Source organism: Danio rerio, chromosome 25 (genome assembly GCF_049306965.1).
Source record: "Danio rerio strain Tuebingen ecotype United States chromosome 25, GRCz12tu, whole genome shotgun sequence".
NCBI lineage: Eukaryota > Metazoa > Chordata > Actinopteri > Cypriniformes > Danionidae > Danio > Danio rerio.
This window is the reverse complement of record NC_133200.1, coordinates 25,716,147-25,743,542: the sequence shown is the minus strand read 5'-3', so window position 1 is coordinate 25,743,542 and position 27,396 is coordinate 25,716,147. Positions and strand designations below refer to the sequence as shown.

The window sequence follows — 27,396 nt, the reverse complement described above, 5'->3', positions numbered from 1 at the left end:
ATTAAGCCCTAGACATTCCACGTCAGCCAGAATTTCACCAAATGAACCAGAAGTAAGCCTATTCTGGGCCACATTCTGCTTTTATTCTGGCTCAAATCTGGCCCACACCAGACACTTAAATCCGGCCCACATACCGCATGGAATGATGGCAATAGGGCGGTCCGCTCCAGTTTGCCAGTTATGGGCCAAAATTAAGCCATAGACATTCCACATGTCAGCCAGAATTCAACCAAATGAACTAGAACAGAGCCTATTCTGGACCACATTCTGCTTTTATTCTGGCTCAAATCTGGCCCACACCAGACACTTAAATCCGGCCCACATACCGCATGGAATGATGGCAATAGGGCGGTCCACTCTTGTTTGCCAGATATGGGCCACAATTAAGCCATAAACATTCCACATGTCAGCCAGAATTCAACCAAATGAACCAGAACTGATCCTATTCTGGGCCACATTCTGCTTTTATTCTGGCCCAGATCTGGCCTACACCTTACACTTGCTGGGTGTGGCAAAGTACAAAAATCCCAGCATGCATTGCAGTATGAACACATTCCATAGCTTATTGATGCTACAGTTTTCATTATTTGCTTTTGATTCTGCTGTTTATGTCGACATTGTTGATTTAGTCACTTTTAGTCTCCTGTTTGTGAGTTTTGTTCATTTTGTTAATTGTCACCGTTGTTGAGCACGTGCTGATTATTGATGTATCTGTAAGCAGAAGTTGAACAATAGATTTTTTTTAGCTTATAAACTTTTAAAATTCTGTGGCATGTGCAAGCATGTTATTATGTTACTTTTAATAAATGAATAAAACATTGGGTAACATCAGTGAATTATATTATTTCATCACTTAATTTTATTGTTTTATTTTTAGTTATTTATTTATTTTTAACTTGGCTTGTTTGCTGTAATGAATATACTTTTCAAGCAAAATTATTAAAAGTTACAGCAGCTTAAAAGAACATTTATATTAAGAGGTTTAGTTGGGCCATGAGCCCAACTAAAGCAAACACTTTTCTCCATGATGGTGACTTTAGTCTGTGTGGTCCACGTATGTTTTAAGATAACTGGGCCAGATTTGCTATATCTTCTCTGGGCCGCTTTAGGCTCACAGCCACATAAGCCAGAGCTAAAGGTGCTAAATATTTGCCAAAAGTGGCCTACATTTGTTTTAGGATAACTGGGCCACATTTGCCATATCATATCTGGGCCACATTAGGCTTACAACCTCAACAGCCAGAGCTTACTATGCCAAATATTTGCCAAAAGTTGCCCACATTTGTCTTAAGATAACTGGGCCCCATTTGCACTTACACGTGTGGGCCACTTTAGGTTTAGACCCAGAACACCATTAAATGACTATGCCACATTTTTGCCAACTGTGGCCCACATTTGTCCTCCGTCATTTGGGCCAAATTTATCATTTGCCACGTGGGCCAAATTAGGCTCACATTCAGATTACATTTTGCCATAAGTGCCAAATCTTTGCCTTAAATGGCCCATATATTAATTTGAATCTTTGCCATTGCACAGGTGGGCCACTTTAGGCTCACATTCATTTTGTCTAGGCCAAAGGAATACCACCAGTGCCGCATACATGCTTAAAGTGGCCCATATTCGTATGGTATCTGGGCTAGCTTCGTAAAACATTAGGCCCAACTCCCCTAGAAATAACATTATTGTTAGCTTAAAACACTGCCAAAAACAAAGTCAACTAAAGTCAATTGTAGACTGAATTTGCCACGTACAAGCAAAACACTATTGTGAATATCTGAGTATCTGTATTACCTTAGAAAAATGCTAATGAAGGATTTTTGGCATCAATAATGAAATCAGTCCACTGTGTGCTTCACATAGAAATTTATTTTCATAGATTATCAACTCATAGGTCACTCAACTGGGCTGCTCTTTGATATCTAATCTGAGGCTAACTATGGGTTTTCTTGATTAAACGAGAAGTAATTAAGACATTATAAGCATGCGCCAGTCATGGATAAGCCTTGCAAGTCACAGCACACATCGCAAGAGACCAACAAAGAATTCCCAATGTTATGTCAAACATTAGCATTCAGTTTATTATAATAAAAGCTTTTATGTTGTCAAATTTGCTTTTAATCACCTCAAAATTTGTTTAGTGCTTCGGTTTATTATCTTGCCCCAATTTGTATGTTTTTCTAAGTTTGTATGTTTTTCTATATTAAAACAAAATAAGAAGCACAAGAACAGCAATTCTATTCAGGTTTGGGATCGTAGCCTTATTCCCAAGGGTCTACTTCCTCCATCCAGTTCAACGTCAAGGGCAGTAATAGGTGAAAGACTTATACGCGGGTACACTGAATGAATAATGCAGAAAAATCAAATGCTCTTTAGTGACTCACAGCCAGCGGTCAAGTGTAGGTGAGGTGACTTAGGCAAAGCTACTGTACATTTTCAGCAACCAATATTCAGTGTTGCTGAATATAATCCTTGCTGAATAAAATGAACAATTTAGTTATAATATGAAACCATACTGACTCTAAACATTCAGATGGTAGTGTACATTTATAAACTTTATACTAGGAGATATAAATTTGAACAATAACAGGAAAAGTACTGACAGGTCAATACCTGTTTTTTGTAATTATAACCAAATCAAGAACATAAATTGCATCAAACTACTTGAAATATCAGTAAAAAAATAAATATTAAATAATAATAATAATAATAATAATAATAATAATAATAATAATAATAATTATTATTATTATTATTATTATTATTATTATTATTATTATTATTATTATTAGTAGTAGTAGTAGTAGTAGTAGTAGTAGTAGTAGTAGTAGTATTTTTATTTAGATCCATACGAACAGTTATACAGCCATAGAGTAAGTGGCAACGAGGTGTTATGTAAGGTATAATATATAAAATAACTGGCTGGATGTACATTATACCGCTAATTACAAAGTTAATTGCCGCAAAACTAAAAAAAAAAGCCAAAGCTTGTCAGAGATGTAATAATTTAGTTGCTCTTTAGGTAAATGTAAATTTTGCAGATATAAAAAATCTCCTAACGTGCCAACAATAATCTTATTTTTTTAATAGTCAGAATTAGGCATTTTTTGTACCTGGATAAGCCTCTGTTATTACCCAGCAAGCTTTTTGTGTTTAATGGAACTCTAATAGACGACTAGACGTAGACATCTTGGACAAAACAAAGACAAATGTGGTTTGTTAGTGAAAATTTAATAGACTTCAAACAATAGTTTGAAAATAAACTAGTTGTCAATAGACATGTATAAATGACTAATGACGTGGTCACAAGAATTTGAGCATGCAAAATTCTATTGTACCGCACTGTGAATAGGGGTGGATTTAAACAAGACATTTAGACATTAAAAAGCGAGCGATTGGTATATATTTTAAATTTCTGTATAGAGAGGTCATGTTTCTTCAATTGGTCTCAAGCAGTCACATGCAATTTCGCAGATCAGAGTTCACCAAGCTTGAACTTTGCAACATAGCGAACTACAAAACTTGTTTCACGAGCTTGTGTTGCCGGTCTGCCGCATTTGCATGTGTATAAATAGAAATCTATTGGTCGAAAAGCTCTCGAGCTCAGGTTGGATGGGAAGCAACAGTGCACAGCCATTATCAGATAGCTCCAGAGATGTTCAATCGAATTTAGTTCTGGGATCTGGCTGGGCCACTCAAGGATGTTCACAGAGTTGTTGCGAAGCCACTCAATTGATGTTTTGACGGTGTGCTTTGGGTAATTGTTCTGCAGGAAGATGAAATGTCGCATCAGTCTCATCAGACCAAAGAATTTTGTTTCTTATGGTCTGAGAGTCCTTTAGATGCCTTTTGGCAAATTTCAGGATGGGAAGTGGATTCCGTCTGGGCACTCTACCATACAGGCAGGATTGCTGCACAGATGGTTATCCTTCTGTTAGGTTCTCCTCTCTCCACAGAAGAATGTTGGAGCTCAGAAAGAGTGACCACTGGGTTTTTGATCACCTCCCAGACTAAGGCCCTTCTCTCCCTATCACTCAGCTTAGATGGCTGGCCACTTACGGATGATGGAGGCCACTGTGCTCATTCTAACTTTCAGAGCAGCAGACATTTTTATGTAACCCTCCTTGTGCCTTTGGACAATCTTGTCTCATGGGTCTACAGACAATTCCTTTGTCTTCATGCATGGTTTGTACTTTGACATGCACTGTCAACCCTGGGACCTTATATAGACAGGTGTCTTTTCAAATCATGTACAATCAACTGAATTTACCACAGGTGAACTCCAATTAAGCTGCTGAATCAAGAATGATTAGTGGAAACAGAATGTACCTGAGCTTAATTTAGAGCTTCACAGCAAAGGCTGTGGATACTTATGTACATGTGATTTTTCAGGTTTTTTATTTTTAATAAACTTGCAACAATTTCAAACGAAAAAAAACACATTGTCATTATGGGGTATTGTGTGAGGACTTTTGAGAAAATAAATTAGTTAATCCATTTCGAAATAAGGCTGTAACATAAAAAAATGTAGAAAAAGTGAGATGCTATAAATACTTTCCGAATGCACTGTACTTTGTAATTCGCTGTAAAAAAATTCTTATTTGAATTTTTCTCAAAATAAGTGAGTAAACCTCTTGATATTAAAACGATAAGTTAACTTTACATAAAAAAAGCGAGTAAACCTGTTGCCTTAAAAAATTGAGGTACATGAACTATGTGCATAATTATAAAAAATTATAAAAAGCTAAATCAACTTAACAGTTACAAATTATGTCGTGGTCACAGTAGCAATTTGAGCATACAAAATTCTGTAGTACGGTGCATAATGCGACTAGAGACCGGGTTAAACAAGATGATAAGACATTTCAAAAAGCCAGCGATTGATCCATATTTTACATTTCTGTAGAGAGATCATGCTTTGATCTTCATTTGGTCTCAAGCAGTCATGTGATGCAATTTTGCATGTCAGAGTTGCCCAAGCTTGAACTTTGCAGCATAGCGAACTGTGAAACTTGTTGCATTAGCTTGCATTTTTGGTCTGTCGCATTTGCATGCGTATGAATGGAAGTTTATGGGGTAAACAGTGCAGTGTGACTGAGGCTTTAGTCTGTCTAATCTGTCTATTTGATGAGTCTAGGTTTGGACTACTGTTAGATGTCTATTAGATGTCTTTTAGACCTCTATTAGATGTCTTTTAGACCTCTATTAGATGTCTACCCACTGCACCACCATGTTGCCCCTGCATGTATATCAATTATGAATAATGTTTGTAAGCATTCAAATATCTACTTAATAATTAATGTTTCTCTTTCATCAGATGGGTTCATGCCTCTTTACTGCTGCTCTTCAGCAAAATTTAGCTTCACAGGCAAAATGACTACCATGTGGCATATAACATATATTGACCAATCAGCTCAGTTGTCAAGGCAGAATTTTAAGCGCAACCAATCATTTTAAACGGAAGCATGGTGAATTATTTAAAGAAATTAAAATGTTACGTTCAAAGAACTTAAAATATTAATTAAAAGTTTTTGCTGCCTAATAAGTAAGTTAAACACACCCGTTTAAGATTTGACACCAAAACTTGGTATTTTAAGTAATTTCAAGTTATTTTATATGAATATATTTAGTAATGACAACAGTGGGGTTTAAAGTGCATTCCAGAAAGCTGTTTCATAATATTTAACATTATGCAAAATAATCAGCAAAAAGTAGTAAATTAAAATGTATTATTCATACTATTATTATTATTATTATTATTATTATTATTATTATTATTATTATTATTATTATTATTATTATTATTATTATATTGTGTTTATTTTTGTGGAAACACTTATTTAATGCTGTACATTTTTATGAATCTGACAACAGCCATCTGGCACTCTAGATATCCATTATTCTGTACATTCATAAATCTAAATTGCTAAATATAAAGACTTAAATCATCCAGCAAGAGCATTATCTCCTGAAATTCGAAAATGTTCCTCAGCGGGTTACTATCTATACACTAAGGTTCACGAAATGAGGTTGGATTAGTTTATGCATTATTAAATACACTCAAGATAAAGGCCAGGCCATGGATCACTTTACAGCCACATATATGGAAACAAACCCACTGCTAATTCCAGCAGATCCATTTGAAGCCATTATTAATGGAGCATTAGTGCAGGGAGTGCCGAATTAAAACGGCTAGCTGGCTGTTAAAGGCTTTTTATGGAAAGACTAGAAATACGATATGCTAATAGATTGCTCATATACAGCGCTTTTTTGAAGCTAAAAGGAGGTTTCTATCTTAGAAGCTGCACAGCTCATTCTTGGACGTGATATTTTAAATTGCAGCAGTCATATGGCTGTAAATGATGAGGGCGCTTTGAGCGGAGCAGAGTAAGGCGATCATTAAATGCACGATCCGATAAAGACCAGCAATTTCCTCCAATTACCAAACCAATCAACACCATCAGGGGTAAAATAACAGCATCAATGCACATGAATGTGGGCGATTTGTTTACAAAGAAAGTACTGAAGCCGTTGATTGGGGGATACAACAAGAAAAGAACACACACACACATAAAATACAGCACAAACATGGCTATGTTAATGACTATGGATGTTATAAAAAAGTTATGAAAGATATAGGGCTGCCCCCTAATCGTCGACTAGTCAATAGTCGACCAGAACAGACTTAATCAATACAGTTTTTGTCGGTCAGTTGGGTAACACTTTATTTTGATGGTCCATTTGAGTATTAGTGAACTGTCTGCTTAATATCTGCTGATCCAGCTCCTTTAACAGACATTTAACTGACTATAAGAAACTTTGAAAGTAGAATTACATTAACCCTAACCCAACAGTCTACTTATAATCTAATGAAAATTAGTTGGCATGTAGATGCAATGTAACTTAAATTCAACAAACAGACCATCAAATATAAAGTGTGATGGTATCACAGTATTTGCTAAGGTAGGTCTGATTAAATGAATTTTAATAAATGTGCAATTAGTTTAGACTGAGAAAATCTTTAGTCAGAGACAGCCCAAGAAAGATACAAATGTTGTGTTTGGAACAGCATACTAATATGCAGATGTGTAAATTGTATGTACTTACTGCACAGACTTGGATGCCTGGGACCTGAACTTGGTAAACTCTCCTGGAGCGGTCCACTCAGATCCCAGCTGAAACACACAGTTTCATTGGTCATGAATACTCTTATTAATCTCATCATGGTCAAATGTTGTAAACTGCTAAATGCTTAAATAGGCCATATTAATCAATTAGACATTTTCTTTCTTTAAATTTTCATTTTGACCCTTAGATTTGCTTTTTCTATAGAGTAAGCACTCACAAAATAGTTTTCCTGCTTTTTCAAACTAATTAATCAAAATTGAGTTGTATCAACTAATAAATAATAATAAAAAAAAATTGATTCATTTTCTTGTCAGCTTAGTCCCTTTGTTAATCCGGGGTCACCACAGCAGAATGAACCACCAACTTATCCAGCAAGTTTTTACACAGCGGATGCCCTTCCAGCCGCAACCCATCTCTGGGAAACATCCACACACACATTCACACACACACTCATACACTATGGACAATTTAGCCTACCCAATTCACCTGTACCGCCTGTCTTTGGACTGTGGGGGAAACCGGAGCAAACCCACGTGAAGGCAGGGAGAACATGCAAACTCCACACAGAAACACCAACTGAGCCGAGGTTCGAACCAGCAACCCAGCGACCTTTTTGCTGTGAGGCGACAGCACTACCTACTGCACCACTGCCTTACCATGTATACCATATATAAACCATAGTTTTATACAGACTGTTCTCATTAGTGATATTACAAAGTTGTTATCTACACTCAAAAATGACACCTGCTGCTTATCTAAAATGAGTTGAAACAACACAATTTTCATCATCAGATAACTTAATTGATTTATACTCTATTAAGTTAACACGTTTGTAAAACTGAATAAGTTAACTTAATCAATCTGTGAAGGGAGAACTACTGTATGTGGAATCAAGCATTTTTTACAGCGTACACTCAAAAAATGGCACTTGCTGTTTACGTATTGAAAAAGAGCTGAAACAACAATTCTTTGAGGGTTTTTGGTGACAACTTCATTGTTTTATGTTTAGTCCACCTAAATGTGAAAAAAACAAAAAAGTTAATTTAATTCATTTGGGTAGGCAACGCCTTGGCTGGGTCAGTTGGCATTTCTGTGTGGAGTTTGCATGTTCTCCCCGCATTTGCGTGGGTTTCCTCCAGGTGCTCCGGTTTCCCTCACATTTCAAAGACATGTGGTACTGGTGAACTGGGTAGGCTAAATTGTCTGCAGTGTATGAGTGTGAATGAGTGTGTATGGATTTTTCCCAGATATGTGTAGCAGCTGAAAAAGCATCTGCTGCATAAAACAAATGCTGGAAAAGTTGCCGGTTCCCTCCGCTGAGGTGACCCCAGATTAATAAAGAGACTAAGTTGAAAAGAAAATGAATGAATGAATCAATTGTTCCAACACAAATCGATTGTCATTTTATACAATTTATGGAAGATATTTTTACCTTAACATACAGTGCCAAGGACTTTTTGACTCATTCTGATACAACTCCCCATAAAACACTTATAAGCTTGTGTTTCCCTCAAATAAACTCCAACAATAACAATCCATAGTTTGTCATAGCTAAGAATCATAGTTTTTATACAGACTGTTCTCATTAGTGATACTACAAAGCTGTTATCTACTCTCAAAAAGTGACACTACTTGTCTAAAATTAGTTGAAACAACACAACTCTTAGGAGACGCAGTGGTGCAGTAGGTAGTGCTGTCGCCTCACAGCAAGAAGGTCACTGGGTCAATGGTTCGAGCCTCGGCTCAGTTGCTGTTTCTGTGTGGAGTTTGCATGTTCTCCCTGTGTTCGCGTAGGTTTCCTCCATGTGTTCCGGTTTCCCCCACAAGTCCAAAGACATGTGGTAAAGGTGAATTGATTAGGCAAAATTATCCATAGTGTATGAGTGTGTGTGTGTGGATGTTTCCCAGAGATAAGTTGCGGCTGGAAGTGCGTCCGCTGCGTAAAAACTTGCTTGATAAGTTGGCGGTTCATTCCACTGTGGCGACCCCAGATTAATAAAGGGACTAAGCTGGCAAGAAAATGAATGTATGCACTTTTTATTTTTATTTGGAGATAATCTGTTGTTTTATACTCAATTAAGTTAACAAATTTATGAAGTGAAATAAGTTAACCTAATCAATTTGTGTGGAGAGAACATGTAAAATCCTGCATTTTTTTACGATGTACACTCAAAAAATGGCACTTGTTGTTTGTTTAATCTACTTATTTAAAAAGAGCTATAACAACACAATTCTTGAGGTTTTTTTGTGGCAACTTAATTGATTTAAGTTTAATCAACTTCAATTTGTAAAAACAAATAAGTTAATTTAATTGCTTCAAGTTGTTCCAACACAAATTGATTGAATGGAACCCAGCTTTTTTACAGTGTATGTAACTAATGATATCTAACATTGTATTTGTGTGTTTGTGTGCAGTATTGTAATAATACTACTGAATCAATAAGATGATTGTATAGCTAGGTTGATGTACATATTGTTTGCAGTGTACTTTATTTAAAATATTATTGGTACACTCAAAAATAGTTTTTGCTGTTTGATCAAACCAACAATAAAAAAGAGCTATAACAACTCCATTCTTGAGTTTTTTGCAACAACTTAATTGTTTTGTGTTCAGCACATTTAAATTTGAACAAACCAATAAGTTAACTTAAAACCCTTATGTTGTTCCAACTCAAATTGTTTGTTTGGAACCCAGCATTTTTAGAGTTTATGGAAGATATTTTTAATCAATATCTTAACATATCAAGGGCATTTTGACTCATTCTGAGCCAACCCCTTTAACCCTTTCTCTACCCCACCAAGAAAAAAAAAATCTTTACATCTAATGTTACTAGTTAACACATCAGTTTCAACACATCCCATAATTGCTAATATATCAACCTCTACCAAATGATTGATATGTCGGTTTTTGGTAAAAGTACCGGAATTATCAAATATACTATGAAAAATCTGAAAATATGAAGTGTAAGACCAATTTATTTAAAGGGCCATGACACCCCCCTTTTTCGACATTTCCCAGTCCAAGTCTACTTCAGAATTTTTTCAAAAGATGCATGATTAATGGGCGTGGAGCTCCGTGAGCACAGTGCAGGAGTGGATGTGGACAGCAGGGGAGAAGGGGAGCGAACAACTGTTGTTAACAGTTAGCTCACAAAATGAGACACAAACTGTGAGGAGACGCATGCGTTTATAGTTCACAAAGTTGAAATGCAAAGAAATAAACAGTAATTGAATGCCCTGCTACATTTGTTATTAGTAATTTCCTATACACATAACCACAATTTATATCATTATAAAGATAAGTGTGTTCATGTAAACACTATAAATGAGAATTCTCCCTCGACCCCCGGGTCTAAATTATAGATCTGAATGCAGACTCAGTGCAGCAGGTCTCCTGACCTGTCTATTTTAACCCTTAGCCCTGCTGGTAATATAGAGGATTTAGGCAAACACAGCAGCACGGCCATGTGTCTAAATGTGAACGAACTCCTGATAAAAGTCAACGTCCACCATTCTTCAATTCTCGTACTGCTCTCCCGACAAAAATGCTTGCAGCACACACACAGCTTTGCTGTATGATCGGCCCTGACAAGACCGCGAGAAAATCACATGCAACAAATCCCGTGGATCATGGAAACAAACACATACGAGCCTTTATGAACGGCTACTGCGTGCCGTGGGTCCGAAAGCACGTGCTCTCATGAATAATTAAGCAGCCGGCTCTTCTCATAGGATAAGAAAACTCCACTATGAATAATAATGAGAAACCGACGCGTCATCATTGCACTTGCAGTACTGCGCTACGTCGCTGATTTTGATCCCGCCCCAAAAATCATTTTAAACCTGGAAGCTGAAATAAGCTGACAAAAGCTCAAAATGATCCAGTTCTTCCCCACAATTAAAACTGACAGGTGTTAACATCGTCTTAACTGATGCTCAACACACACACATCTGTTAATATTTAAAAAAAAAAGTTCTCAAGGGTGTCCTGAACCTTTAAACAAATATTTAAAAAAAAAATACTAAAACATCTTTGTTTTTTGAAGTATGCCATAAAAATATTTCAGATTCTCCTGTTTTGATGTATTTTTATTTTTTATTTTTTTTTACAATAAAACTTATATCAAGTGTAGAAGTGCAACAGGATTGTTTGTTAGATTTTTTTGTGAACCAACAATGCTGTGTGTGTAAACCATTATTTAAAACAGTCATTTTTTAAATGACTTTAACAGAGATTATTCAAAACTGTCAAAACATGGTCACCCATTTGGTAGAGCAGGCAGTGAAAGGGTTAAAACACTTATAAGCTTGTGTTTCCCTCAAATAAACTCCAAAGATAACAATCCATAGTAGAATCAAAGTTTTCATACAGAATCCAAAACACTCCTTTCTTGACCCGCAGCGATTTCCACACCAACCCACAGTAACTAATGAGGGCTCTTGGAGCAGTGATCCAGAATGAGATCTCCCTGCACTCCATCCCAGCATGCCTCTATTTAATTGTCATGTGTGGCATCTCTCTCAGTCTCAATGCTACTGTTCAGATCGCACGCCGATGCAATGAATCATAATGCCTCCTGGATCATCCACTGCCCTCAAAGACGCCTTTCATTCATCACACACACTCGCTGACCAAAAAGTCTCTCTCAAATCTCCCCCACACTTGCCCCTCTTTTCACCAAAAGTGTGTTTACTGTCACACACACACACCTTGCATGGCCATCGAGATCAACACACACAGACACATATGTGCGACTCAGCCAATGCTAATTACCTCCGCTGCCAAACCAACTCGGCCTCTCGCAGGGATTGGAGGACAAAGATGCGTTGTGCATCTGTGAGATTTTGTATGTTTGCCTCCAGAGCTGAAAGCTACAGTATATTTCCACTTGAAGGTGACTGCAAAAATCTTTTAAAAGCAAGGATGAGAGAAAATATTGGGTATAAACTTCTTGCTAGCACCACTTACAGGATTAGTGTCAGTTCTATAAAGCTTCGATGAATATTCAGCTTGCCTTGTGAAAAAGTATGACACTATGATATAGTTTTAAAAAGAGTTCATATGGAAATAATGTACAGTTGAAGTCAGAATTATTCCCCAGTTTCTGTGTAACGGAAAGGTTTTTTTAAAACACATTTCTAAACACAATAACTAATTTCTAATAACTGATTTTTTTCTGTTTTTGCCATAATGACAGTAGATAATTATTGTTATTATAGTATTACTTGTTATAACAACTCAACCTACAATTTGAGGGATACAATGTTAGCATTAGCTCTACTATAAAAGATCTGGGTGTTATATTGGACAGCAATTAAAATTTTGAAAATCATATATCCCATGTCACAAAAACTGCCTTTTTTCATCTAAGAACTATCGCCCAGTTACGAAGTATGCTATCTATCTCAAATGCAGAAAAGCTAGTTCATGTTTTTATGACTTTTAGGTTGGATTACTGTAATGCTCTGTTTGCCGGCTGCATTGCATTATCTGCTAATACATTTCAGTAGGTCTTGCAGGTCTAAAAACATATGACCATATCATCCCAATGTTATCCTTCTTACCCTGGCTGCCTGTTAAGTTCTGTATTGATTATAAAATATTGCCTTTACCTAAAAAGCTTAAATAAATGTCTATAAAACTTCACTGCAAGAAGATCATTGGTTTGAGTCCCGGGCTGAGTAAGTTATTTCTGTGTGGGGTTATATGTGAATTGGGTAAACTAAATTGTCTTTAGTGTATGTGAGTGTATGTCCAAGTCCTCCAGGTTGAAGGTTGAATATTGGGCTAATGACCAACCTCGTAAAAATTAGATGTTACAAAACACCAACATGATGCAGCTAAATATCAACATCAATATAAATGGCCCTGGAAGTAAGTTAGCTATCTGCTTTTGTCTTTAATTTAAATGTTTTAGTTCAGCTTACTTGATCATTTTAAGGCAATTGGTTTCTTAATATTTTCCTAGTAACGTGAACATTAAAAAGAAGTTAACACAACTAACTATTTTGAGTCAACGGTACAGAAGTTTATTTTATTAAGAAGTTGTACATACAAACTGTTTTAAGTTACGCTCACTATTATAGAATACACTATTTTACTTAGAAATTTTAGGGCAATTGGTTAGCTCAATTTTTTTTAAGTAAGGTTGTAACGAGTGGTTATTTGAGTTACTGTTGCCTTTCTATCAGATGGAACCAGTCCGGCCATTCTCCTTCTCATTCACACCTCTGTCATCAGCAAGGCATTTTGCATGGCAGAACTGTCCCTAACTAAATATTTTCTTTTTTTCAGACCATTCTTTGTAAACCCCTAGAGATGCTTATGCGTGAACATCCCAGTATCAGTAGTTTCTGTAATTCTCAGACCAGCCCGTCTGGCACCAACAACCATGCCACATTCAAAATCACTCAAATCACCTTTCTTCTCCATTCTGATGCTCGGTTTGAACTCCAGCAGATTGTCTTGACCATGTCTACATGCCTAAATTGAGTTGCTGCCATGTGATTGGCTGATTAGAAATTTGCGTTAACAAACAATTGTACAAGTGTAGCTAATAAAAAGGTTGGTGAGTGTATATATAGTGTATATAAGTGTTGTGATCAGAGCCAAGATAAACATGATGTCGTGGTCACAAATTATAAAATAAAATAAAAAAAAATAAATAAAAAAAAATGGGTGACGCAGTGGTGCAGTAGGTATTGCTATCGCCTCACAGCAAGAAGGTTGCTGGTTCGAGCCTCGGTTGGGTCAGTTGGCGTTTCTGTGTGGAGTTTGCATGTTCTCCCTGCGTTTCCGTGGGTTTCCTCCAGGTGCCCAGGTTTCTCCCACAGTCCAAAGACATGGGCTGCGTCCGAAACCGCATACTTCCATACTATATAGTACGCTAAAATCAGTATGCGAGCCGAGTAGTATGTCCGAATTCATAGAATTCGAAAATCAGTATGCGAGAAGTACCCGGATGACTTATTACTTCCGGCGAGATTCTGAAGTGCGAATCCCATGCACGCTGCGCTATCCCATAATGCCCCGTGAGAGAATTCATGAATGGAAGTGAGGCGACGCAACTGACGCAGGTAGGTCACGTGACCATGACAAAATGGCGAATATAGTACGTCCGAATTCCATTCATACTTTTCACATTCATACTGTATAGAACGTACTTTTCTAACGGCCGAGTAGTACGTTCAAATTCAAATGCAGTACCTACTGAGTAGTAGGCGGTTTCGGACGCAGCCATGCTGTACAGGTAAATTAAATAAACTAATTTGGCCGAAGTGTATGTGTGTGAATGAGTGTGTATGTGGATGTTTCCCAGAGGTTGTTGCTGGAAGAGCATCCGCTGCGTAAAAACGTGCTGGATAAGTTTGTGGTTCGTTCCGCTGTGGCGACCCCACATTAATAAAAGGACTAAGCAAAAAAGATATGAATGAATGATAGTATATTTTCTATTAAAACTCATACACTGTACTCATATATAATACATATTTGTAATAATGCAATTGCAATTTGCTATACTTGCTTATAAATTAACTAAACAATATTAAATAACACACTATACCTTTTATAAGCAAGAACTTTGATATGCTTTAAGGCTCCTACACACCGGGACACTTTTCGTTTGCGTTTATCGTCAGCGTTTTACGAGACGTTTTTCAGTATTCAAACCCAAGCGCTTTTCACTGGCGTCAAGCTGAAGAGTATGCAAAATCACTCTTTGGATGTTAGATGGCGCTCCACAACATTAAGCTTCTGACACCCGCTAATAACACAGAAGAAGAGGAGGAGAAGAAGTTCACACAAGTTGTTAAAGTTACTGGCGACTCGAACAAGCATGAATAGTTCAAGCAGCCGCTTTAGCTTTAGCGATGAAGAAATGATTGTTCACCAGTGCAATAAGCAGCTCCACGTTCATATCGCCTCTGGGCATCTTCTTCAATGTGCGCTCGCAATGACAGTTTAGCGCTTGAGCGCTTCCAAGTGCTGTTTACTGTAACTTCAGCAGCTCCGTGCACATCAGCAAAAGTGCCGATCTGATTGGTGGACAAGATTTTGACACGGCGCGTCAAAACAAAAAAACGAGCATGAGGCTTTTTTTTTTCAAAATGACGCTTTTGCGCCTGCCATTTTGCGCGTTGATGTACATGATCACATTGACGCCTGTTATTTAGTCGCGAGGCGTTAAACGTCGACGGAAAACGTGAGCAAAAAATGTCTCGGTGTGCACAAGTCTTTAGTATGCTTGGCAATATATGCAAGACTATATGTACAAGATATATAAAATAATATATAACAATATATAAGATAATTAATTAATTAATTATTTTTTTGGCTTAGTCCCTTTATTCGCATTCGCCACTGCGGAATGAACCACCAACCTATCCAGCATGTTACCCATCTCTGGGAAACATCCATACATACTCATTCACACACATACACTACAGACAATTTAGCCAACTCAATTCACTTGTACCGCATGTCTTTGGACTGTGGGGGGAAAACGGAGCACCCGGAGGAAACCCCAGCGAGCTCAGAACGCAAACTTCACACAGAAACGCCAACTGACCCAGGTGAGGCTTGAACCAGCAACCTTCTTGCTGTGAGGCGACAGCACTACCTACTGCGCCAATGTGTCGCCTTACATAAAATAATATACACTTTTAAGATTTTGATTACACTATGTGTATTCAATGCAGTTAAAGGGATAGTTCACCCAAAAAATGGTAATCTTTCATAATTTACTCACCCTTGACTCTAAACCAGCTTCCATTTTTTCTTTCTGTTGAACACAAAAGAAGATATTTTCAAGAAAGCTAAAAGCTGGTAATCATTGACATCCATAGTAGGAAAAACAATTATTATGGAAGTCAATGATTTCCAACATTCTTCAGTACATTTTCTTTTTTGTTTAACAGGACAAAATAACTGATTTTAAGTCAAGAGTGTTTAAATGATGACAAAATAAACTTAAATAATACTTTAAGTACTTTGCAAGAGCTGTTTTGCAAATAAAACAATATCAAAATATACAAAAATCTTTAAAAATGAGACAAACATGTTAAGATTATTCACAATAATACTGTTTCACTTTCAAAGCAGTTGACATGATACCCTTAATTTTCTAGATTTCTATTAACACAGATGACTCATTTTCTGCATGACCTTCCTTTTCTACAGAGCATCTATCCACTAAAGAGAGACATGTGCATTATACTGATTAATGCTGCATTTGTCGCTACAGGGTGTTGTTGTAGCAAGTGTTTGCTAGAGTTTGTCAAACAAGAACACTGATAGTTTCTAATTATGAATAGATTCCTGCTACAAATGTCTACCAGGATAAACTAGAATAATAATAATAATTGCTACTGTATGACACAAAAATACAAAAAAAAAAAAAAATCTAATCAATCTAATACAACTAAGGCAGGGTGAAACAGCTAAAAATGCACACACACACACACACACACACACACACACACACACACACACACACACACACACACACACACACACACACACACACACACACACACACACACACACACACACACACACACTTTTTATATAGATAATTATGACAACAAATACCTCTATTGCTTTCAAGTTTGAAGGCAAGATTTTGCTTCTGAGTGACAGATGTGGAAACCAGACAGTTAATTGTTAAAGTATTATATTGTCAAAACCTGACAACCAGAAGACATTTCACAAATCAGATTTAAAGTATATAAATGATTTACTTTTTTTTTTTTTTTTTTTTACTTGAATTTGGTAAACTTAAATGATATTATCCCTTACTGATTTCTTATTTTTTGCATGTTTGTCACACAAGTAAACACATCATGCAGTTTTGAAATGAAGGTCTTTATTGTTAAGGGGGAAAAGAAAAAAAGTACAAAACTAAATAGTCCCGTGTGTAAAAAATATGTTTACCCCTAAACCTATTAACTTTTAGCAGCAACAACTGCAATTTAAGAGTTTTTGATAACTTGCAATGATACTGTTACAGCTCTGTGGAGGATTGGCCAACTCATCTTTTTGCAGAGTTGTTGGAATTCAGCCACATTGGACTTTTTAAGGTCATGCCATGACATTTCAATTGGATTTAGGTCAGGACTTTGACTAGATCACTCCAAAGTCTTCATTCTGTTTTTAAGAATTGGACCTGCTGGTGTGCTTGGATCATTGTCATGCTGCAGAACCCAAGTTCAGTTCAGCTTGAGGTCACTAACAGATCGTCTGACATTCTCCTTCAGGATATTTTGGTACAGAGCAGAATTCATGATCCCATTTATCAAAGTAACGTACAGGTCCTGAAGCAGAAAAACAGCCCAAGACTATAACACAACCACCAGAATGTTTTATTGTGGGTAAAGTGTTCTTTTTTAAAATGTTATAATGTTTTAAAACTTTTTACGCCACACATAATAAATATGACACACACCTTCCAGAAGTTTTTTTCATCTATCCACAGAGTATTTTCTTATAAGCCTTGGAGATCATCAAGAGGTTTTCTGGCAATATTGAGACAACCCTTTTGCTCAGCAGTAGTTTTCATCTTGGAACTCTGCCACGCAAACCATTTTTGCCCAGTCTATTTCTTATGGTGGAGTCATGAACACTCACCTCAACTGAGGCAACTGAGACTTGTAATTATTTGGATGTTGTTGTGGGGTCTTTTGTGACCTCTTGGATAAGTTGTTGTTGCACTCTTGGATAATTTTGGTCAGCCGACCACTTGGTTCTCCACTGTTCCATGTTTTTGCTATTTGTAGATTGCTCTCACCATGGTTCGCTGCAGTCCCAAAGCAATAGAAATGGCTTTAGAACTTTTTTCAGACTGAAACGTAATCTTTATCCATCTCCGCATGATGCTTTAGAGGATCTTTTGGTCTACTCCACTTTGCCCGACAGTTCCTATTTAAGTCATATCATGATTGCGAACAGGCGTGACAGTAATGTGCTTATTATTTTAAGGTGCTTACGGTCACACAGGGTTCTGTAGTTTTGTTTTCCCTTAACCCTCTATGGTCGCCAGACGCAAATACGTGGATCCAGGTGGGAAATATTCATGACCATTGTCACTCACATGCATACAGTATGCTGACCCAAATTAGACTTTACAAAATGTAAATCATTTTACTGTTTTCTTTGAATGAGAGAACAGAATAATTTTCATATAATTGTGAAGAACCTAGTTTTTCAAAAGTCTTGTTCAAGCCCATTCAGTGTGGTTTTTTTAGACCTTATTTCAGCCACTTTTTTCTCTATTACCTATATAATATATATTTTTTTAAACGCACAGTTTGTGCTGAATACAAAAAAAAAAATTGTAATAAGTAGCTAAAATAAGTAAAAATATCAGAGCATGTTAAAACATCTCAGGGGCCCCAAAATTACTCAAGACCCCAGAGGGTTAATAATAAAAACTTTCATTTCAAAACTGCATGATGTGTTTCTTTGTGTTATCTTTGACTAAGATTTAAATTAGTTTTATGTTTTTAAACTAATTAAAATCTAAAATCTTTTAAATTTAATGTTTTTTTTAAACTGTTTTTTTTAATATTTGTAAAAAAAAATATCTGTTGTACAATGTTATGTAATTTCAAAATACAATGTATTAAATTTTAATGTAAAAAAGCCAACGTGGGTGTCTTAAGTAAAAATACAGCATATGGGCTCTTATATGCTGTTGTGTCATCACTCATATAGCAAGTCATATCTCTCCGGCTCTTCATTTGGGATGCTTTTCATGAACTGGCCCCCATAACAAACCAATTGAATAGCCCTAGTGTAGCTGTTCATTCAACCCAAGCTCATTCTGGAAACGTAGCCCCGCGGACGTTTCTAGAGACCGCGATTTACATGGCCGGAGGTACGTACGGCCGCGTTTAGTTTTTTTCGAGCGAACAATGCGGGGCAGTGTGGCGCCGCTCCGCTCCTCCTCTTCGCGCTCGCCTCCGAGTGGTGGGCTTTCCCGATGCAACCAGAATGTCCGCTTAGCTCACAGCATTGGGTTGGCGGAGCAGAGGCCCCGGAGGAGGAGGAGAAGATGGCCGCGGGGACGACGACCTGGATCGAGTCCTGGGAACAGCGGTTCCGGAAATCAGGTAAGATGAAAAACAGATTCCAAAAAATAAGAGCGAGAACGCGACGGGATCCGAAAACGCGGTTGAAATCGAAGACGAGGGCTTTTTCTTTTTTTTTTTTTTTTTTTTTTTCTGGATGGCTTTTGCAAACCGTCGCTCGGGTTTAGGGAAGGAGGAGGAGGAGGAAGAGGAGGGCGGCCGGGTCGGCCAGGTCGGAGGAAACGAGATGCGAAAAAGCGTGCACAGCTGCCTCTCGCGGATCTGCGGAACGAAAAACGATCGAATACGTACCTGCCGGGACGTATCTCGCGGTCCGCAGAAACGTCAGCGGGGCTACGTTTCCACAATGAGCCCGGGTTGTGTTCATTAGTGGATTGCTCTTCAACAGTGACATTTGTAAAATAACTGAATCAGTTTTAGATGAACTAAAAGAGAATAAATGGCAATTCCATTTGAATTTGAACTTTATGGAAATGAAAACTAAAACTAGGCCTATGTGCACTTCTATTCATAAATCGTTTCCCATGGCCTTATAAAGTGTGCATCTAACATGGGCTTCAGGTACTAAGGTAAATTAATAGGTCATCTGGTTACTCCTCACCTACTGTTTTTTAAAAAACTATGAACATGCTCAGCGATTTCAAATGACTGTTACTAATTAAGGCTGAGTAAATGATGACTGGATTTCAATTTTGATTGAACTATTTGATTGAACTATAAACAAATGTGCAGCAAATAACCTGCTAACTGTACATTTTCATCTTTCAGAAGTGTCTGTGGCATATCTGTGTGTGGTAACCCACTGCTTCTCTCTCCTACCATTCCACCTATTTTGAGCTATGTGAGCCTTCCCCAAACACAGAATTATACAGAAGAAACTCATTTTATCTATCTGTGACCCTGGAGTCTTAAATAAATGGAAAGGAGGCAAACAGAGGTCCAGTGGATTCACACTGCTATTATCCTGAAGCTTGATATGGCTCTTTCTTTTGTCCCTTTCTTTACTCAGCTCTTTTGTTGCCACATCACTAAATGAACATTCTACATTTACCCTAATCTCATTTGAGTACAAAAACAATGTGTTTCCCTGTTTCTTCAGAAAATATGTATGGATTTCCTCATCTGCAAGTGACTGGAAAAGGTCTGTCACTTCCGTAAAGAGTCACTCGGAATTCCGCACAGGCTGTGATTCTTTTCTTAGACAAAGAGACGCCTTAGCGCCTCTGCGCTTCAATCGATCACACATCTCTCTGGCAGCGTATCGAGTCCTCGACTGGCATGTGTGAGCGCCAAGTCCTGTCTAAGCCAGACGTAATCGATACACCAGTAAACCACACATTCGCTGTTCACTCTCACTGTCTCTGGCTGAAGCACTAATTGTGTTTTACAAAGCCAGTTCTCCTTCACATTGTACAAATCTACACTTCAAAGAACTAGGACCTCTAAGGAATATATCTATTAGATTGAAATCCACCACATATATATATTCTAGTTATAATGGATTTAAAAAATATAGGTTGTTACTTCAAAGATACCAAATTAACACTGATATACTGCATGCTATATTTAAAAAAAAAGACCAATTATTCAAGTAATAAAATAGTGACATAATATTTAAGCATGTATTAGTACTGTTAAAGTTCATTCTACAAACTTTATTAATAATATTTATACAGCGGGTAAAAAAAGTATTGAACTCATCCCCACTTTTTTCAGAAACATATTTCTAAAGTAGCTGTTGCATTTCATCAGTCAGTAACCACCATAGTATTACATAATAACACAGAAGACAAAACTAAGTTTGAAAATTAAATGACACAGGGGGAAAAATTAACACATGAAGAAAGGGAGTTGTAAAAAGCTTGGAAAGCTCAGACAGCAGCTAAAATCTCTCAATACATATACAGCAACCTTGCCCCCGTCTGTGTTTATTAATAATAGCTACTACAGCTCCCGATACCATACTGTACATTGCCAAATGATGAAGATGAAACCAAGGTCGAAATTTCAGCAACACAATGATCCCAAACACTGCCAAAAAAATCTGGCTTAGTTTCAGAATAGAAAATAAAGCTAAATGGAATGGCCTAATCAATCACCCGACCTGAATCCATTTGAAAATAATAACTAAAGATCATGTTAGTAAATACTATTCACTATAAATAAATAAATCAAAACAAAAAATAGCTTAAAGGGGCTAATAATTTTGACCTTAAAATGTTTTTTTAAATAAATAATATATATATATATATATATATATATATATATATATATATATATATATATATATATATATATATATATATATATATATGTGTGTGTGTGTGTGTGTGTGTGTGTGTGTGTGCGTGCGTGTGTGTGTGTGTGATTTTGAGATTTTGCGCTTTATATTAAAATTATTGCCTTGCATATAGCAAACAATATGTGTGTGACAGTTCCATCAACATGACAGAGACCCTAAATGTACTTTAAATGTAAGTTATCAAAATTATCTTACATTTATAAATTGGGGTAAAACAAACAGGGCAAATGCAGATAGAACCTTCTAATTCTAACAAGTTATTTTTCACTTGGAATAATAAGATTAATGAAGCATTGATTAACAAGACACAATTCAAAAATATAAAAATTGGTGTTGTAACAATATGTTGATGCTTGAGAAAGTTTTTTTTTTGCTTTCCATCACATTTATTTAATGTTTTAGGATGAATATTTTTTTCTTGTTAAAATTAAGCATACAAGGCTGTGCTAAATATTTGTCTAGTGCAGCTGTTAATTTTATGTAATCAATATGGTAATATATTTTTTTAATTTTATGCTTTATATGAACTATTGTATTTTGTTTATTAAATTATATGTCCTATGAATTAAACTATTTGCCCTTCAAGGCTTATTATTAAACTCAAAGTATTTAAAAGAAAACAGACAAAGATCAAATGGGTGTAATAAACACTAAACAATATTTCACTGACTATATATTCACAAATAAAAATATTTCACATTTAATATAACACCTTTTTTATAACTGTTTCTTTTTCAACAATGTAAAATGTAACATTTTATCTCAATGTCAAAAAGTTTCTCTAGTTCCAGGTTTCTAAATTTTGTGTGCTGCAGCATTATTTAGTCGACTCTGATTTTGTGTTTCTTTCTGGGGTCTGTTCTTCGTACGTGGATTACTCAATTAGCTGGATTTGGACTTTGAAGATTTGACATGATCCAGGATCGTTTCGTTCTTCAAAATTCATCTGAGAGTTGTTGTCATAGTGATAGTTCTGATAGATCAAACCTGCGTATGAGCAGGTTCATTTCATATAAACAGGATTAGATCGGGTAAGTTCAAGTAAAGATAATACTGAAAGTATGAACTGAATTCTATTTCTTACAGTAGTTATATACACTTATATATATATATATATATATATATATATATATATATATTGTTAACTATGTATATAAAGTATATATATATATATATATATATATATATATATATATATATATATATATATATATATATATATATATATATATATATATATATATTTAATAAAACAAATGCAATCTGCACTCCGAAATAAAAGACTGCCACCTGGTGGTTCAAGGTGAAAACTTATTGATTTGAACCTTTTAAAAACAAACGTGTTCATGCACAATATGTGCACTAATATGCCGGTGATTGACACCTTTACCAATATCAAAATGCTTTTTTAAAGCAAAATTAATTTATACAATTATTCCTTACGCTGATTGAAAAAACTTGACGCTGCTGTGCTGTCAGCCAATCATGATTTTGAGTATCGATAGATCTTTCCTTGACAACACACGCAGCGATCTCAAATCAGTTCATCCAGACATTTTAATCTGATTCACAAACTTGTTTGAAGAACCAAATTAGATAGAGAGATCAGTTATCAAGATTAAAAGATCCAGGATCTGCCAAATCATCTATCCTTGATCATCAATCATTCCTTGATCATTTAAGCAAGGTACGAAGAACGGACCCCAGGTCTTTCCCGCTTCTTAACAAGAAGAACCTTATAGAGTCAAGCTAGAGATTTTAGATAAAACCTTTTTTTTTTGGTAAATAAAAAGTCTTTAAATGTAAACAACTTTTAAAAAAAACATCTCATAATGTAAATTAGTTGTAATTGAATAAAAATGTCAAACAGAACTTTATAATTCTAAGGTAATGATCAATATATATAATACATTTCAGTAGTTTAGTACCTTCTCCTTGTGTCATTCCATTGTTATTACAGATAACTATATTTTTAAAAAGATTTTTGTTTTGTTTTATTTGTATGTTTGGGTTGTTGGGGTTTTCAACAGCTCCTCAAGAAACATTATATTTACCATGAAAATGAAAGATGTGTTCAATATTTATTTTACCCACTATATATGCACATATACAGACAATGGCATTTCCATTAAATCATTTACCTTCCCCACATAGGCCAGCAGTCGGGCGTTGAGAGGACTTTCATCTGAACTTAACCAGAACTCAGAGTTATCATCAGAAGAAACAGCAAACTGAAAATCACCTGGACAAATGAGAACCAAAAACATGGTGAGCAACAGGTTCTTGTGCTGTATGTACATAGTATACTTATTTCATAACATGTATACGTGTAACTGCAAGAAAATGTTGCCTTCGCATAATTTATCTCATTATTTTTTTAACAAATGAATAAATATTGACTTGAATATCAAAGAGTATTTACCATCCTTATAAGGTAGAATGTATCCAAATATTCTCAGGCCATAGTTCTTCCATTTTGGAGCCACAGCCAACTTCTTTACAGTAGTTCTCGTCTAGAGAGATTAAAAGTATGAGATTAATATGTTAAATAACATTGTGGTGGATGAGTTGGATGATTGAGGTGTAGGGTTAAGGTGATATAAATCATCTCATATCCTGACAGCGATACACAGTCAGAATTATTAGCCCTACTGAATGATAAGCCCCCATGTATATTTTTCCCCAATTTTTAATGTAAAGATTTTATTTTCAACACATTTCTAAACATTAAAGTTTAATAACCCGTTTCTAATAACCAATGTATTTTATCTGTGCCATGATGACAGAAGATAATTTCGTACTAGATATTTTTTAAAGATATTAGTATTTAGATTAAAGTGACATTCAAAGGCTTAACTATAAATAGGTTAACTAGGCAAGTTTGGGTAATTAGAGAAGTTGTATAATGATGGTTTGTTCTGTGGACAATAAAAAACAATATTGAGTCTAAAAGCATTGACCTCTAAATTGTTATTCTAGCCGAAGAAAACAAAAAACAAAAACAAAAAACAGGAGATACTAGGTTTCCATGCAAAAATGTGAATTAATTTGTGTGCAAAACTGGAATATCACATAAAAGACTTGCAAAAGAACAAAATCGACATTTCTTGATTAATTGGCCAACAGTAAAAATTGAATTTCTTGTGGCAGGAGAAGCGGTGTAAATATGTTCTTCATTTAAAAAATTACTTGCACCTCAGAAGACTATTTCGACACACAATGAACATGTTGCATTTAAAGGTGTGAGACACGGAGCACAGATGCTCTTGACAGTTCTGGAGGTAAATCATAATATAATAACACTAATACTAGAAAGGTTAAGGCATTTTAGAATGACTAAAAACGCATTTCAGATGTTTTACAGAGGGATCAGTCTGCTGGCTTGTCCACACATTGTCCGCAAACTTTTTTATAATTACATGACCTTTTATAACAAAATCGCATGACCTTTTTTTAAGGCGCAAACTGGAATTTGTTCGGTAAAAGTGTTTCCATCGTAGTTTATGCACATCTTTTCTTATTAAGTAAAAAAAATATCTTAATCAGTTATGATTAAGTTATGATCATCAGCGATCTAGTGGTTGTAAACCGCTAACACACTACAAATCTGCCATTATGGACTACAAGATCCGGTCAACCACCACACACATTCACAACCAGTTCCTGATCATGACTGATTGGTTACACACAGCCGGAGGATTGTTACGAACTGATTACATGGACTTTATAAACAGCGCACACACAGACTTCATTGCTGAGTTTTGTTGAAATGTTAACATTACGACGCGGTTTCCCTTGCCTTGCCCTGCCGTGTTTTAGACCCTCGCCTTGTCTTGTTTGTTTGTTCCTGTCTGCTGCCTGGCTTTTTGACCATCTGCCTGTTTATCAACCACGACTCTGGATTTGCCTGTGTATATCTTATTGCCCCTGTGTTGACCATTGCTTGCCTGACCATCCTGCTATGAAACCCTGCGTTTCCCATGTGACACCCAGACATGCGCAGATGTTTTTTTATCTGCATTTTTAAAATGCATCCAGATTGGAGAAAGAAAAAGTATTACTGTACTTTATACAATGTATTTTGCGACACAACAAAATAAACAATATAATATGAAGTATAATATATATAAAAAAATAATATGAAACAATAGACTTTTTTTTTTGGCAATACGATAAATACACTGGGCGATGCAGTGGTTCAGTAGGTAGTGCTGTCGCCTCACAGCAAGAAGGTCGCTGGTTCGAGCCTAGGCTGGGTATGTTGCCGCTTCTGTGTGGATTTTGCATATTTTTCCAGCATTCGCATGGGTTTCCTCCAGGTGCTCCGGTTTCCCCCACATGTCCAAAAACATGACGTACAGGTGAATTGTTTAGGCCAGTGGTTCTCAAATTTTTTTCATCAAGTACCACCTCAGAAAAAAATTGTCTCTTCAAGTACCACCAAAATGAGCAGTATTGAAATATAGTAGCGTAGTAGGCCCAATAAAGCAGCTACAACTCTGCACAGTTAAAAAAAATGTGGCAGATTACTTTAGAAATATAGGCTATATGTCATATATGGCTTATTATGTACATCATTTTTGATAAATTTTGAAATGTGTGTAGCATGTACATCACATATTTAATTCCTCCGCGTATCACTAGAAGGAAGCCTGCGTACCACTAGTGGTACACGTACCACAGTTTGAGAACCACTGGTTTAGGCTAAATTGTCTGTAATGAATAAGTGTGTATGGACGTTTCCCAGAGATGGGTTGCGGCTGGAAGGGCATCCGCTGCGTAAAATATATGCTGGTAAGTTGGTGGTTTATTCCACTGTGGGGATCTAAGGGACTAAGCTGAAAAGAAAATGAATGAATAAATGATATATACACTCACCTGCCACTATATCAGGTACATCTGTCCAACTGCTCATTAACACAAATTTCTAATCAGCCAATCACATGGCAGCAACTCAATGCATTCAGGCATGCAGACATGGTCAAGACAATCTGCTGCAGTTCAAACGAAGGCATGGTTGTTGGTGCTAGACGGGCTGGTTTGAGTATTTTAGAAACCGCTGATCTACTGGGATTTTCAGGCACAACCATATCTAGGGTTTACAGAGAATGGTCTGAAAAAGAGAAAATATTCAGTGAGTGGTTGTTCAATGGGCGCAAATGTCTTGCTTATGCCAGAGGTCAGAGGAGAATGACCAGACAGTGTGGGGGATGTTTTCTTGACACACTTTGGGCCCATTAGTACTAATTGAGCATCGTGTCAACGCCACAGCCTACCCGAGTATTGTTGCTGACCATGTCCATCCCTTCATGACCACAGGGTACCCATCTTCTGATGGCTACTTCCAGCAGGATAACGCGCCATGTCATAAAGCGTGAATCATCTCAGACTGCTTTCTTAAACATGACAATGGGTTCACTGTACTCAAAATGGCATTCACAGTCACCAGATCTCAATCTAATAGAGCACCTTTGGGATGTGGTGGAACAGGAGATTCGCATCATGGATGTGCAGTTGACAAATCTGCAGCAACTGTGTGATGCTATCATGCCAATATAAAGCAAAATCTCTGAGGAATTTTCCAATACCTTGTTAAATCTATGCCACGAAGGATCAAGGCAGTTCTGAAGGCAAAAGGGGGTCCAACTCAGTACTAGTAAGGTGTACCTAATAAAGTGACCGGTGAGCGTATATTGGCATATTTCACAGCCCTAAAAAATACCGGGTTCCAAACAATCGATTAGTTTAACTTGATTTTTTTTTACTAATTTAAATGGATTGAAAATGAAACAATTAAACTGCCCCCCCACCCAAAAAAAAAAAAAACTGTCCCCTAGTGTGTTGGTTCAGCTCTTTTTAAATAAGTAGTCTAAAAAAACAAC

The 27,396-nt window shown here is 36.4% G+C and overlaps 1 protein-coding gene across 3 annotated transcripts in view; it reads right to left on the bottom strand.

Annotated features, from left to right (window-relative positions):
* Positions 1-27,396, bottom strand: part of b4galnt4a (beta-1,4-N-acetyl-galactosaminyl transferase 4a) — a 324,496-nt gene that overhangs the window by 81,670 nt on the left and 215,430 nt on the right. For all 3 annotated transcript variants that reach the window (XR_012400414.1, XM_068219134.2, XM_021473880.3), the window contains 3 exons: positions 23,937-24,027; positions 23,656-23,756; positions 7,105-7,172 (listed from right to left, as the gene is read on the bottom strand). Coding sequence is in view for 2 of the 3 variants with exons in the window: in XM_068219134.2 (XP_068075235.1) it covers positions 7,105-7,172; positions 23,656-23,756; positions 23,937-24,027 (260 nt within the window). In the remaining variant the exon portion in view is untranslated. The remainder of the gene's footprint in view (positions 1-7,104; positions 7,173-23,655; positions 23,757-23,936; positions 24,028-27,396) is intronic.